Here is a 13,758-nt window from a genome sequence, read left to right on the forward strand (position 1 = left end):
CTCGCCGGCTCGGGCCAGGACTGGAGCCCACGCTGGTGCAGGGGCCCGGCCTGTCGTGGGTGCACCCTGACGGGGTGGGCGTCCAGATCGACACCATCACCCCCGAGATCCGCGCGCTCTACAACGTGCTGGCCAAAGTAAAGCGGGAGCGGGACGAGTACAAGCGGAGGTAGGGCCCGGGGAGTGGAGGCCGGGGCGTAGCAACTCGCCACACACAGCGGGCTGGAGGGGTGCGGCCTAGGTCAGGGTGGACAGAACATGAGTAACGTCCCCGCGGTGTGACGAGGGAACTGTCAGGGACTGGACGCGGGAGCGCAGGGTCCGCGGGAGAATGCAGAAGTCGGGCTCCTAGGAGCAGTACACTGGGGAATTCAGTTTTTTCAGGCGACTGCTGTGTTAACGTGTGTGTGTGTGTGTGTGTGTGTGTGTGTGTGTATGTGTGTAGTGAAAGGGACGTGCACCTGGGGTATTGATTGCCCTACCAGTCTCAGTTCTTGGGGCGATTTTAGGATATAAGCTCTATACAACGATCTAAAGTAGGAGGCAAAGGCTATAGCTATATTTTGGAAAACTAAGCGAAATCAAACTGGAAGTAGTGTTGGGTAGTCCTGTCCCTACCCAGGCTTTCCCCAGGCCTTGCTCAGAAAAGCCCCGTATGTGCTCTTGCTCCCTGTGAAAGGTTCTGGGACCTCGAGACATTGGAGTGAGTGACAAAAAGGAGAAAAGACAGTGAAGGGAATTCACTGGGGCAAAGGGAAGGGGCTGTTCTAGGGCTAGCAGGAGACTCTGGCCAGCAAAACGGAGCACAGCCACCATAGAGGGCCTGAGGAGGCAAAAGTTAGGAGCATGGACACACCAGGTGACTGGGGGACAGCTCAGGGCAGGCCCTGTGCGCTCAGAGGATGACACGCTGAGAAGAACCCTGCACTAAGGGGTGAGAGGAAGAGATGTGGCACCAGAGTACCAGCTGTTTACCAGGCGGGGTCCCTAGGTGCTTGGTAGCCAGGCCAGTACACAGGAGTTCAGCAGAGCCAGCGGTCTGCAGGCTGATCAGGGCCACTGTGGAGGGCAAGAGATGACAGTGGGTAGGGGGCCTGAGTGAAGGGGCTCATCTTGGTGCTGTCACCCCTGGCAGGCACCCTGGATCTACCTTTGCAGCTCACAGCAGCAGGGATTGGCATCCGGTTTAGCAGTGGACAAAGACTGTGTTCTGAGAAGCTGCTGCTGGGTCCAGGGGCGACCTTGAAGCATCTGTAATTGCTGAGTTCCCAGAGCACAGAGCAGCCAGCCTCCTGAGGTGGAGGCCTGTCCTCCTGCTGGCTTCCTGAGGGAGGAACCATGTCAGTTGTCCTTGGGGTTTTCACTTGTCCTGAAGCCATCATGCAGGTGCTGCCCGGGGCCAGCCTGCCTGCTTCTGCAGGAGTTTGCAGTCAGTGGAACGCAGGCGGTTCTGGAATATATCCATGGCCACAAAACAGCTGCTTCCTTTTATTTTTTTAAGTGAGTGTTTGTCCTTGGTCCAGCTGTCCGGGGCTGCAGACTCCTCCTTGGGGACTGATTAGCTCATCACTCTGCAGCGCCCTGCTGTCTGTGCAGAGGGCCCTGGGCTGGAGCCGGAGGGTGCATGACATGGGCTGCGCTCATTTTTCCACCCCAGATCCCTTGCCCTCCTTCTGGGCTCTTTATAGCAACACTGCACCTCTTGTTGCTGGCCCGGAAGTACTGGGGAAAGCTTGATGCTAAAGTGGGAAGGAGCTGAGGCCTTCTGGGTTCTATTTTCAGGTCCCCTGCTTTGTGTGACATTTTTCTCTCTTCACCTCGAGGATATACAGTAGTTTATTTGAAAGGTGGGTGTTTGGTAAATCCAGTGTTTACAGCCGTTGCTCAAATTCTACCTATGTTAAGGATACCTGATGCAAGAGATGAGCCCCGAGTGGAAGTCAGGTGTGAAAGTCTGGCTGGAGAGTAAAGCGAATCCTAGTGAGCTTCCTGCAGATTCATTTTCCGAATTGTTTGCGCTGTGTGTGCTCACTGTGTCTTTAGCTTAACTTCCTTACTTAGGTTTCCACCGAATCTGTAGTTTGCTGTCAGCGATACTTCCTGAGCCCTGGGATACATTTTGTGCTGGGTCATTGGCCCCTTGTCAGTCTTGCTTGCTTCCATTAGGCACACAGGGGCCCCAGGCGCAGGAGGGTACTGTGCCCCAAGCCTTCATGTTGAAGCAGGAGAAGCAAAGGCCCAGAAGAGATGAGGGCTGATGCTACTGAGGCTCACCCCGTGCTGGAGGAAAAGGAGAGGGGTGCCTGGGGCTGGCAGGAAGGCAGGGCCCCACCTGCTGAGGGACCAGCCTGAGCAGGCGGGGCCTGCTGCGAGGCGGGAGCTATTCTTAGGAGTTCTGCAGTGCGGCTGTGAGCTGTGAGGCTTGGCAACTGAGAGCGCAGAACAGTGGCAGGAAGGGGCAGAAAGGGCCCAGCCTCAGCTGCAGAGGCTCTTCCCTGGGATGTCTGTGTCCTGGCTGCTCTGTGCCGCTTCCTCACCTGCTGTCTCCCATGGAGGCTCCTCTTACCCCCACCCCCTCTCAGTGCAGTTCCCCTCCTTTCCTTTCCATAATGTGGGGAGCAGGGTGAGCCCAGCCCACCGTAGGTCCTGACCTGCCCCAGCCCCCAAGGTGTGCAGGAGTGTCTCCTGTCTCCTGTCCCCTGTCTCTGGCTTCTGAAAGGTTGGGGAGCTGCCTACCTAGCTCTCATCCCATAGCAATAGCCAGGTGCTCCCCATGCTCCTTCTGGTCTGGGTGCTGAGTAATCCCTGGCTCCTGGTGGCCATCGCCTTCGTGCTGCTGGGGGACAGCCGGCCCTGACACCACTCCAAGGCTCACTTCCAGGGCCCTGGGTAGGACTGAGCGTTTCCCCCAGGCTCCTGAACAGCCCTGGTGACCCAGCCTGTGTCCTGCAGATGCTTTTGCAGGGTTAAATGTACCCCAGGAGGCAGGGCAGCGGGCTAGACGAGCTCTGTTCTGTGCGGGCAGGAGGCGGGAGACCGGATCTGTGCCGCTGAAGGTGGGAGACTGGGCCGGGTGGGCCTGGCGGTCTGGTGTGGGCAGGAGGAGGGCGATGTGGCTGTGCAGACAGCTGGCAGAGCTGGGGCCTAGTAGGGATGGGCACGGAAGAGGCCAGGGTGGCCACAGCTGCTCTTAAGTATAGCCTCTGGTGTGTGGCCCAGAGGTTCCCGGAAGGCAGCTGGGAGCTTGGTCCTTGCCAGGAGGCACATAGCCTCCAACAGCTGCAGCTGGCCACCCACTGGCCAGCCACACGTCCCCGTCTGGGGTCAGACAGGTGGGGACAGGGAGCAGCGGGGCAGGAGGGTCACTGGGCTATGTCCTCCTTCCTGCTGTCAGGTGGGAGGAGGAGTACACGGTGCGGATCCAGCTGCAGGAGCGCGTGAACGAGCTCCAGGAGGTAAGAAGGGCGCCACTGCCCCTGCTCCCTTGCCTTGGTGCTGCCTTTCTGTCCCTCCCCATATCCTGATGTCTGGGCCGCCTCCTGCCTGCAGGAAGCCCAAGAGGCCGACGCCTGCCAAGAGGAGCTGGCCATGAAGGTGGAGCAGCTGAAAGCCGAGCTGGTGGTCTTCAAGGGGCTCATGAGCAATGTGAGTCCAGCTCCACCTCGCCCCGTCCACCCTCCCTCACTTTGCCATCCGTCTAGTTGTTTCTCCCATGCTACCCTGCAGCTCTGGACAGAAAGGAACAAAAGCCTGTGTTGTGTCGTGTTGCAGGGCTGGCGTAGCCTTGTCCCTGGTGGCTGCCGGGCTCCCTTGTGGCCAGTGGTACTGGGCCAGCTCCTTCCTGCCAGGTGCAAGGCCCTGTGGTCTCACCTGCGCATCACTCGGGAAAGTCAAGGCAGATGCTGCGCAGGGTTTTTGTGAGGGTGGAAATGCACACGGGCGCCACTTATTGCTAATGAGCTGTCAGCGTCACTTTGGTCCTTTCCCCACTCTGCAGTGCCCAGGGTCTCCTTTCTCTGTGGCCTGAAGTTCCAGGAGAGTCAGGACTGTTGGTTTAGGGGGCCCCTGTCTGTCCCAGCTCAGCCACACCCTCTGGCTGTCCTCTGGCCGGGACGCTGGGGAGGGTCCCCAGGAAAAGAAATCCCCCCCTTTTTTTTTTTTTGCTTTTTGAGACAAGATCTTGCCATGATGTTCAGGCTGGCCTTGAACTCACTTATGTACCAGGCTGGCCTCAAACTTAGGGCAGTCCTCTTGCCTCAGCCTCTTGCGTGCTGGATTTCTGGCCTGTGCCACCACGCACACTTGGGAAAGGGAGCTAGGGACTGCATGGAGGAAGTGGTGGGCATGATGGGAAGGAGGAGGAGGCTGGGGTCTTGGGCCTCTCCTCACTTTCCCTTGCTCCTTGGGCAGAACCTGTCAGAGCTGGACACCAAGATCCAGGAGAAGGCCATGAAGGTGGACATGGACATCTGCCGCCGCATTGACATCACTGCCAAGCTGTGTGACCTGGCCCAGCAGCGCAACTGCGAGGACGTTATCCAGATGTTCCAGGTGCGTGCCTGGTTGCCCTCACCCGTGGGGCTGGGGCAGCGGAGGGGCTTCCATCTGGCCGCTCTCCGGAGGCAGAGAGCAGAGACCGGTGGGGGGCAGTCCGGAAGCCGTCTCTAATGCCGTCTTCCCCCTCTCTCTCCTGCCTGCTTCTCTCCTCTTCCTCTCATCTTTCTTGCTTTCTCTGTAGAAGAAGCTGGTTAGTTTGACCTCATGCAAGCTTATCGGTGTCCCGTCCCAGGCTCTGAGCTGCCCTGTTGGCCCCTCTTCGGCAGATGCCCCCTTCTGTGGCTCTTGCTCTTCTCCCGTTTCAGTCTCCCCTCATTGCATTTCTTCCTCGCCTCTGTCCCCTTGGCTGTCGAGGTCTGGGTGCGACTCAAGCTGTCCCCTGTAAACACCACACTCTCAGCCTCGGCCTGGGACTTTAGTTCTTTCAGAGAACAGTTCCTCTTTCGCGTCAGGCGCCTCTTAGTGGTCAGGAGGGCCCTCCCGTGCCTTAGTGCTCTCTTCTCTCTTCCTCTTCCTCCCCAGTCTGCCCCTCCCCGTCCGTGTGTGTCCGCCTGTCTCCGGTGACTGCTGTGCCCGTCCGTCATCGTGACTGTCTTTTCTGTCCCTCCCCTCTGCTGGCTTCGCTCTCCCCGCCCGCCCGCGGCCTCCCGCGCCCTCTCCCCTGCCCGGCTCCTCTCTGTAGTCTCTGCACTTGTCTCCCATCAAGGTCCCATCCATGGGGGGGCGGAAGCGGGAGCGCAAGGCCGCCGCAGAGGAGGACACCTCGGTGTCAGTGTCGGTGTCGGTGTCGGAGAGCTCCGGGCCTGGGCCCCGCCAGCCAGATGGGGAGGAGGAGGAGGAGGAGAGCGCGGCCCTGAGCATCAACGAGGAGATGCAGCGCATGCTGAACCAGCTGTGAGTCCCTCTGGCCCGCGCCCCCCCGCCGGTCCCGCAGCTGCCGACTCAGGGTTCCCTGTCTCTAGGAGGGAGTATGATTTTGAGGATGACTGTGACAGCCTGACTTGGGAGGAGACTGAGGAGACCCTGCTGCTGTGGGAGGATTTCTCAGGCTACGCCATGGCAGCGGCAGAGGCCCAGGGAGAGGTAACGGCCCCTCCCGTATCAGGCTGGGCTCTGCCTCCCCAGCCACCCGCCCCTCTGTGTCCCCTTCTGTCTCCCCATGTGGCTTCTGCTGCTCCCTTCTGTGTCTCCCTCCTCCCTCTGTCCTTTCCTGTTCCTCTGCAGCCTCCTCTTCCAACCTGACCTCTCTCTCCCTCTTCTCCTCCAGCAGCAGGAAGACAGCCTGGAGAAGGTGATCAAAGACACCGAGTCCCTGTTCAAAACCCGGGAGAAGGAGTATCAGGAAACCATAGACCAGATAGAGGTAAGGTGTGTGCTGCCGCCACTGTGGTCCTCCCTGTGGGTCCTGGAGACCCACGCTCTGGAGGCAGAGGGATGTGCTTTTGAGTCTCAGCTCTGTCACTTGCCACCACTTGTTCTCTCCGAGGCTGAGCAGTCCCCCCACTCCCGGGGCGCTGAGAGGATTAAATGGAGTGTTACCTGTGCAATGCCAGCAGCACTGGCACCCAGATGTGGAGGGATCTCTCTGTTCCCTGCCTTGGCGCTCCCTTGGGTGCCTGGCCTGAGGGCTGGGTGGGACTGTGCGTCCTGCCCTGCATGAGGTGGCCTCATAGGGACCCTGCTGTGGGGCTGGGCAGACTTTTGCCTCTCGGGCACCGATCCCTGCCGTGTCCACGCTGCTGCATCTAGAGAGGGAGGCTGAACATGAATCACACGGTCCTGCTCCTCTGGCACAGCCGAGTTTAGGCGTTTGGCCCAGGCAAACACATGCTAAGTTTCAGCAGCACAGCCAGTGTTCTGCTCCAGCTAAGGCCACGGCGGGAACTGATCTCACTGTCCTCTGTTCTCCTGCCTCACTGTGTCCTCCCCTTCCTCCCTGCCTCTTAGCCACGCCCATGTTTTCCTTGGGGGACTCAAGGTTCTGGGTCCCCACACTGCCTTAAGCTTGGCAGGGACCAAGTGATCTGGGGCCACATCTCTGGCTCACGTGTGGTGGCGCACACGCCTATGATCTCTGCACTGTGGAAGGCTGAGGCAGGAGGATCACAAGTTGGAGCCCAGCCTGGGCAACTTAGTGACTCACTGAGACCCTGTCTCAGAAACAGAAAGGCCTGGGGATGCAGCTCAACACTCCATCTCCAACCTCTGCCCCCCCACTGTGGAGATCTGGTGAGAAAGCAATTGTGCTGGAAGGAAACATCCCTTTCCTATTGAAGCTCTTCTGAGCCCTGTTGACCCGTAGGATGTGGTGAGGGGCAGGCCTAGGGAGAGGGCCTATGACCTCTGACTTCAGGGTCCCTGCACCCCAGTAGTGGATGGTAAGCTGAGGTCCCTCCGCACCCTGCCCATGTTGAGGTGTGGAGGTCCCTGGACTTATGTTGTCCTTGTACCTCAACCCTGCCATAAGGGTGTGAATTAGGAGGACTTTACACGTAGGTAGAGACCAGCCATGTATGTATGTATGTATGTATGTATGTATTTATTTTTTTGAGACAGGGTCTCACTGTGTAGTTGAGATTGACCTGGAACTCACTATGTAGCCCAGGCTGGTCTCAAACTCACAGCAATCCTGCCTCAGCCTCCTGAGTGCTGGGATTACAGGTGTGTGCCATCACGCCTGGCTTCCATGTATTTATTTTTTATAGCACTGGGGATCTAACCCACAGGTGTTCTACCAATGAACCTTCAGTCCTTTTTTATTTGGAAACAGGACCTTACTAAGTGGTCCAGGTGGGACTTGAATTTGTGGTCCTTCTGCCTCAGCCTCCCTTGTAGGTGGAATTACAGCCATGCTCCACCGCACCTGATTTCTCTCTGTATTTTGATAGAATGTTTTCACTTTGCTTCCTTCTTCTTTGTCCCCCACATGATGGTCCACAGTCCCCTCTGCTGTGCTGTCCCCGAAGAGAAGCTGGGGTGGTGGCAGCCCATCTGAGCAGGTGTTGCAGCATCCCCAGAACAGCACGGAGAGCACATCCTGCCCCTCAGCTGTCCTCCCCAACTCCCCCTTACGCTGCCACTCAGTCTGCTCTATGACAGTCTCATTCTCCCTCCTGGCTCCCGGCCTCTCAGCCAACTCTGATCACTTCCGGGTGGCTTCCACCCCAGCTCCCTCCGACCTCCCTTCCCTTCCTCTGCTGTCAGGCAACTATGTGAATTAACCTGGGCACTTTGGTTTTCTGGCTTCTGTCCTCTCTGGCCTGACCTTTGTACCTGAAACAGAGACAAGCAGTGCATTGATTGTGGCCCAGATCTTTTCTCACTTTGGCCCCACCTCCCCCTCTGCCTCATAGGCTTCTGGCTGCAGAGCTTGGCTAGCAGGGGGGCGGACTCCCTGATTCCAAGCCCCTCACTCTCCTGCAAGAAGTGAGGAGATGAAGGAGATGCTAGGGGAATGAGCCTCTTTTCCTTCAGTACTGAGGATTGAACTCAGAGTGCTGAGCTACATTCCTAGCCCCTTTTTAAGTTTTTTTTTTTTTTTTTTTTTTTTTGGTACCGGGGATCGAATTCGGGTCCTTGTGCTTGTGAGGCAGGTGGTGGAACCACTGAGCTAAATCCTGGGCCCTAAATTCCTATTTTGTAAATAGCTTTTTTATTTTGAGTCAGGGTCTCACCTGAGCTCAGGTTTGCATTCCTCCTGTCTCGGCCCCCAGAGCAGGCAGGTTGTCAGGTGCGCACCACACACTTGGCTGAGTGAGCCCTTTCCACCAGCAGCCGACTTCCTCCTGCTGTGGCCTTGGAGCTGGTCCTGGAGGGTTTCAGACCAGCTCCCTGGCAGGGGTGTGCTGAGGAGGAGCTGGTTAATCTCAGGCACTGCCCACGTGGTGGAGGTGTCAGCTCCTTGGTCTGCCCACCTGTTGATCCCTGTTCCCTCCTCAGGGCTGGGGGAGAGGGGCTAGGGGCGGCAGTGTGTGCAGGGCTGAGCACCCCCGACCAGCGTGCATGGAGCCCCAGCTCCATCCTCAGTGCCTAAAGGAAAGGAAAAGAAAGGGGGAAGGAAAGGGAAGGAATTGATCAGTTTCAGCTTTTCGGGTGCTTTCTGCTTCTGATTAGGTTGATTGCTTTTTTGTGGCACTAGGGGTTGAACCAGAGCCTTTACACCGAGTTACACCCTCAGCCCCTTTTTCATTATTTTGAGATACGGTCTAAGTGGCTGGGCTTGAACTTAACATCCTCTTCCTGCCTCAGCCTCCCAGATTTCTGGGATTACGGATGTGAGCCACGATTTCTGGCTTTAATTTGTCACCTTTCAACCATGGCCGTCTGGGCCTAGCCATTGGTCTTCTTGTCAGCTCAGTGTCTGGGCCCTGGGTTGCAGAGGCCCAGGCCTGCTAACCGGGTGGCTTCCCCACCCCACTGCAGCTGGAGCTGGCCACGGCCAAGAACGACATGAACCGGCACCTGCACGAGTACATGGAAATGTGCAGCATGAAGCGGGGCCTGGATGTGCAGATGGAGACCTGCCGCCGGCTCATCACGCAGTCGGGGGACCGGTGAGGCCCTGACCCTGCCAAGCGGGCAGGGACAGAGGGATGGGGCCAGACACAGATGGGTCCCTCCTGCTGCTCAGACCAGTCCTGGGCAGCAGGTTGGCTGGAGGGAGTCATATGGGGCAGGTTTTCCTCCAGGAATGGTCAGCCGAGATTTGTGCCTTTGGTGCTGGGTAGGTTATACCTCAACCAGAGTACACGGAAAGAATGCTAAAAAGTATAAACAGCTCACCATACTGGTGTCCATGGTCCTAGCCTCTCAGGTGGTTGAGACCGGAAGATCACTGCAATGCAATTCAGGGCTAGCTCAGGAAGCAGTTGAGACCCATCTTAAAAAAGCAAAACAGGGAGATGAAGCCGGGCAGTCAGTGTGACCCTCGTGCCACGCAGCGTCTCACACTGGCCTGGGTGTACCCAGCTTCTGAGCCCCTTGGAGCCCCTGGTATAGACGGCCTTGGCTCCAGCTTCCCTCCCACACCCTCCACATGCCATGTTACCCACTGGTCCCAAGGTGACAACTCTGCTTTTTTTCCTAGAAAGTCTCCTGCTTTCACTGCAGTCCCGCCTAGCGAACTGCCGCCAAGCGAGACTGATGACGGCGATCGAGATGTGGCACCTGACAACTCCATGAGATAGGGCCCAGCCCAGCCACCTGCGAGGCTGGGGGCTGAGTGGACATTGACAGTCACTTGTACCAGAGGCAGGCCTGGCCCTGAGGCTTCTCCCTTCCCAGTGTGAGGTGTCTGGAGCTAGGCTCACCCCACCCTTTCTGGGCCCCTTGTGGGTATCTTCTACTTCCCCATCTTTAAAGCAGCCCTTGCCATCCCCAGCCCCCTCCTGAGGACTGTGCCCGGGTCCTGCCCTCCATCTGGGTCTAGAAATGGCTCTCTGGTTTTGTTCTGGCGCTGTAGCCCAGGAACTGGGATGATACCACCAGCCTGAGGCTCCTTGCTGCCCCCCCCACCTTCCCTGGGAGCAGAAGACAGGTGACCCTGTGCACTGGATGTTCCAGGTCTCTTGCTGGAACCCACAGCTGTGATGTCTGGGTGTGGACCAGCTTGGAACACCTGTGTGAGGCGTGGGGACTCAGGTTTGGGTGGTCTTTAATAGAACTGCTGTAGCAAATACCCGTACTTTTGTGTCACTGTTTCAAGTGCTTTTTGGCACAATCAGAATGTGAACTCCTGACTTCCTGAGAAACACTGGTCCCTCAGCATGGGCCAGGTGAGCCCCACCCACAGCGCTTCAAGCCCAGTTACTGCCTGGCAGTTTTCCCAGCCCTGGGATCTGGAGCAGTGAACTGACTTCAGATACCTCCTTTCCACAGTATCTGTGGACAGGCACAGGCAGTGGACACTGATGTCCTTTAGATGGAGGCTTGGACAGCCCAGCCCGCCTCCCTCCTGGGCCCTCACAGCAGCAACAGACAGCAGGGGGTGCAGTGGGCTTTATTGATGGTGTGAAAAGCCGGGGCTCCCTGTCCCCTCCTCCTGGGGATTGGGATGGAAGCTGTGAGGGGAGATACTCAGTGTTGGGGCTGAGCGGGGCCGGGTCTTCGCAGCAAGGAATGAGCCTGTCCCTCCGTGGTCTCCTGTGGCAGGGGCAGGGGCAGTGGTCGGGCCGCTCACTCCTTGGAAGCCATGTAGACCATGAGGTCCACCACCCTGTTACTGTAGCCGAACTCATTGTCATACCTGCGAAGTGATGCGGGGTGTCAGAGGCCCACTCTGCACCAGCCACCCCCTGCCACCATGCCAGGCCCCGCCCAGCCAGGAACATACCAGGAAATGAGCTTGACAAAGTGGTCGTTGAGGGCGATGCCGGCCCCAGCATCAAAAGTAGAAGAGTGGGTATCACTGTTGAAGTCACAGGAGACAACCTAGGGAAGGGAGGTCTCAGTGAGGGGAGGCAGGCCGCTTCTGGGCTGTACATGGACACAGTACCAGCCCAAGGGATACCTGGTCCTCGGTGTAGCCCAGGATGCCCTTCAGAGGGCCTTCGGATGCCTGCTTCACCACCTTCTTGATGTCATCATATTTGGCCGCTTTCTCCAGGCGGCAGGTCAGGTCCACCACCGACACGTTGGGTGTGGGCACACGGAAGGCCATGCCAGTGAGCTTGCTGCAGGCACAGGAGCGTCAGCCACACCACACCCCAGGCCTTCCCCACAACCCCTGGCCCCAGAGCGGAGCAGTGGCCTCACCCATTCAGCTCCGGGATGACCTTGCCCACGGCCTTGGCGGCACCAGTGGACGCGGGGATGATGTTCTGGGCAGCCCCGCGGCCGTCGCGCCACAGCTTCCCAGAGGGGCCGTCCACAGTCTTCTGGGTGGCGGTGATGGCGTGGACTGTGGTCATGAGCCCCTCCACGATGCCGAAGTTGTCGTGGATGACCTTGGCCAGGGGCGCTAAGCAGTTGGTGGTGCAGGAAGCATTGCTGAAAAGAGCACAGTCAGGGCAGCCCTGCAGTCACTGTCACCACTGTCCCCACCGCCCTCCGGGGCACTTACCTGACGATCTTGAGGGAGTTATCGTACTTCTCATGGTTCACGCCCATCACAAACATGGGGGCATCAGCAGATGGAGCAGAGATGATGACCCTTTTGGCTCCACCCTTCAGGTGAGCCCCGGCCTTCTCCATGGTGGTGAACACCCCAGTGGACTCCACCACATACTCGGCGCCAGCTTCGCCCCACTTGATGTTGGCCGGATCTCGCCTGTGTAGGAAAACAGGATGGAGCTCGTACAGGGACCCCATCCCCAAGGGGACCCCAGCCTGGACACCTCCCCACTGCACTCACTCCTGGAAGATGGAGATGGCCTTGCCGTTGATGACCAGCTTCCCGTTCTCAGCCTTGACGGTACCCTTGAACTTGCCGTGGGTGGAGTCGTACTGGAACATGTAGACCTGGGGCGGGCAGCGGGCATCAGACACCATCTCCACGTGCCAGGCTCCCTGTGGGGAGGGGCAGGGTCCCCTACACTCACCATGTAGTTGAGATCAATGAAGGGGTCATTGATAGCCACGATGTCCACTTTGCTACAGTTGAAAGCAGCCCTAGTGACCAGGCGGCCAATGCGGCCAAATCTGAGAGACACAAGAGGCAAAAATGGGTGAGGGGCAGCCTGGGGCTGCACTATCTGCAGTGAGGCCCTCAGCTGAGAAATCCTCCAAGACAGTTGTCCCTGGGTACCAAGTTCTGGACAGAAAGGATGCTGAAATCCTGTGTGTGAAATGCCACACTTAGGTCTAACACAGTACAGCCTCCTGCAGGGATGAAATTATCCCAGGTTGTTCCTAATGTCCAAGAGATGCCTTTGCAGTGCTTCATTTATGTGGACTCGATAAATGTGGGCCCTTGCACTGGTGAGGCAGGCAACACCACTGAGCTAATTTATCCCTGGCCTTTGATGCAGTTTTTAAGAACTTTGTAGAATTTTTTCCTTCTGAATATTTTGGACCCAGTTGGCTGAAATCAAAGCTCTTGGATACAAGGGCCAACTGTTCTGAATTCTCCCAAATTCTATGGGGTCGAATGTATCATATCTTCCCTGAGCAACCCCACCTTGTGGGCCGCCTTTACACTACAGTCACAAAAGGAGCCTTTCTTGCCAAAGAGGTGGCCAGACTCCAAGACTTCCCATCCGCAGCCATTTCCAGAAGGGGCAAAGGTAGGAACACTGCCACCGAGCCTGGGACGAAGCTTGGTGCAAGGCGTGTCACCCCCACTACCCATTCCCTGGCCTGGGAAGTCTTGCTCTTCCTGGCCCAGCTCCATCCAACTCACTTCTGGGCAACACGACTTATACACTCACAGCTCAAAGGGCAAGAGTAAAGGTCAGGCTAACGGGACGGATAAGCCCACCCCTCCCCTCCAGCTGGTTTCCAAGGCCCTCATCCTTGGGGCTCCAGATCAGGACAGGCAGCAACACGTGGGCGTGGGGGAGCAGGGGGTGCTGGAGAGCAGAAGCCCAGGTCCCGCTACGGAAAGGTCGGCTGCTATATTTAACCTCCAATTAGGGTGGAGTGGGGAGATCTAGTTTCTGAAGATGGGATGGGGAGAAGGGCAGGATTCCCGGGGCTCACTGACACTCAATCCTCACAGTAACCTTTCCAGCCCGACCTTTAGGGTCGGGTCAGCGATGCGCCAATGCAAGGAAAGGGGCTGCTGGCGTCAGAGCCATCTTGCGGTGGAATTTTCTTTTCTAACCATGAGTCAGCTCCCCCATCTCGGCAAGGAGCCACAGCCACACCTCGGGGTGGGCGGAAACGAGCCCCTGCACAAACCGGCTTTGATTCATCCAGAATTATCTAAAGAAGCGTTACGACTAGGGGGCCATCGGGCGGAAGCTGGGTTTTTAAGCCCAGCTCCGCCGAACGCCAGAAACTTGAAGCCTGGCTGGGCCAGGTTTGCCGAGGGGGAGGGATAAGCAGCGGGGAGGAAGGTTTCCTAACGGAGCTTCATTCATTTCCTTCCCCGTTGCAACATGGCAGCCGGGTGCCGCGCGCAGACCCGCGCTCTTCCCGCATCCCGTCGCGGCGGCAGGGTGGGGGAGGGGCTCCGGCACGTGACCCCACAGGGCGCGAAAGCGAAGAAAGAAGCCCGGCCGGGCCTCGGGAGACTGATCCGGGCCAGCTCCGTCCGCGCCC

At 58.0% G+C, this 13,758-nt stretch overlaps 2 protein-coding genes across 6 annotated transcripts; one reads left to right on the forward strand and one right to left on the reverse strand.

Moving 5' to 3' along the window:
• Nucleotides 1-80: 80 nt before the first annotated feature.
• Nucleotides 81-10,229, forward strand: Iffo1 (intermediate filament family orphan 1). Of its 5 annotated transcripts, none has more exons than XM_010611630.2 (11): nucleotides 81-169; nucleotides 2,953-3,056; nucleotides 3,395-3,455; nucleotides 3,550-3,645; nucleotides 4,411-4,551; nucleotides 4,739-4,747; nucleotides 5,264-5,451; nucleotides 5,520-5,640; nucleotides 5,825-5,920; nucleotides 8,980-9,110; nucleotides 9,644-9,743. In XM_010611630.2, the coding sequence occupies exons 4-11, from the start codon at nucleotides 3,589-3,591 to the stop codon at nucleotides 9,741-9,743; spliced, it is 843 nt and encodes a 280-aa protein (XP_010609932.1). In that variant the 5' UTR covers nucleotides 81-169; nucleotides 2,953-3,056; nucleotides 3,395-3,455; nucleotides 3,550-3,588. The 5 variants fall into 5 exon arrangements, with proteins under 5 accessions (XP_010609932.1, XP_010609931.1, XP_019061187.1 ...); XM_010611629.3 differs by having other exon boundaries at nucleotides 87-1,847; XM_019205642.2 differs by having other exon boundaries at nucleotides 87-3,056; nucleotides 9,644-10,229.
• Nucleotides 10,230-10,536: 307 nt separating this feature from the next.
• Gapdh (glyceraldehyde-3-phosphate dehydrogenase) lies at nucleotides 10,537-12,389 on the reverse strand (the record flags this gene model as incomplete). Its single annotated transcript, XM_010611632.3, has 7 exons — nucleotides 10,537-10,801; nucleotides 10,889-10,986; nucleotides 11,066-11,228; nucleotides 11,311-11,544; nucleotides 11,618-11,824; nucleotides 11,909-12,015; nucleotides 12,096-12,389. Coding segments are annotated over 7 exons (1,173 nt in total), but the record flags the coding sequence as incomplete, so codon positions are not given.
• Nucleotides 12,390-13,758: the final 1,369 nt, after the last annotated feature.

This window comes from Fukomys damarensis, unplaced genomic scaffold (genome assembly GCF_012274545.1).
Source record: "Fukomys damarensis isolate Sample0158 unplaced genomic scaffold, DMR_v1.0_HiC HiC_scaffold_19, whole genome shotgun sequence".
In the NCBI taxonomy this organism is placed as follows: Eukaryota; Metazoa; Chordata; class Mammalia; order Rodentia; family Bathyergidae; genus Fukomys; species Fukomys damarensis.

Bases quoted from the DNA above. Each gene is read 5' to 3' on its own strand.
- Iffo1 (XM_010611630.2), top strand. From the start codon at position 3,589: ATGAAGGTGGAGCAGCTGAAAGCCGAGCTGGTGGTCTTCAAGGGGCTC. The intron at 5,641-5,824 runs GTAACGGCCCCT...CTTCTCCTCCAG, and splicing joins CGGCAGAGGCCCAGGGAGAG to CAGCAGGAAGACAGCCTGGA. The intron at 9,111-9,643 runs GTGAGGCCCTGA...TTTTTTTCCTAG, and splicing joins ATCACGCAGTCGGGGGACCG to AAAGTCTCCTGCTTTCACTG.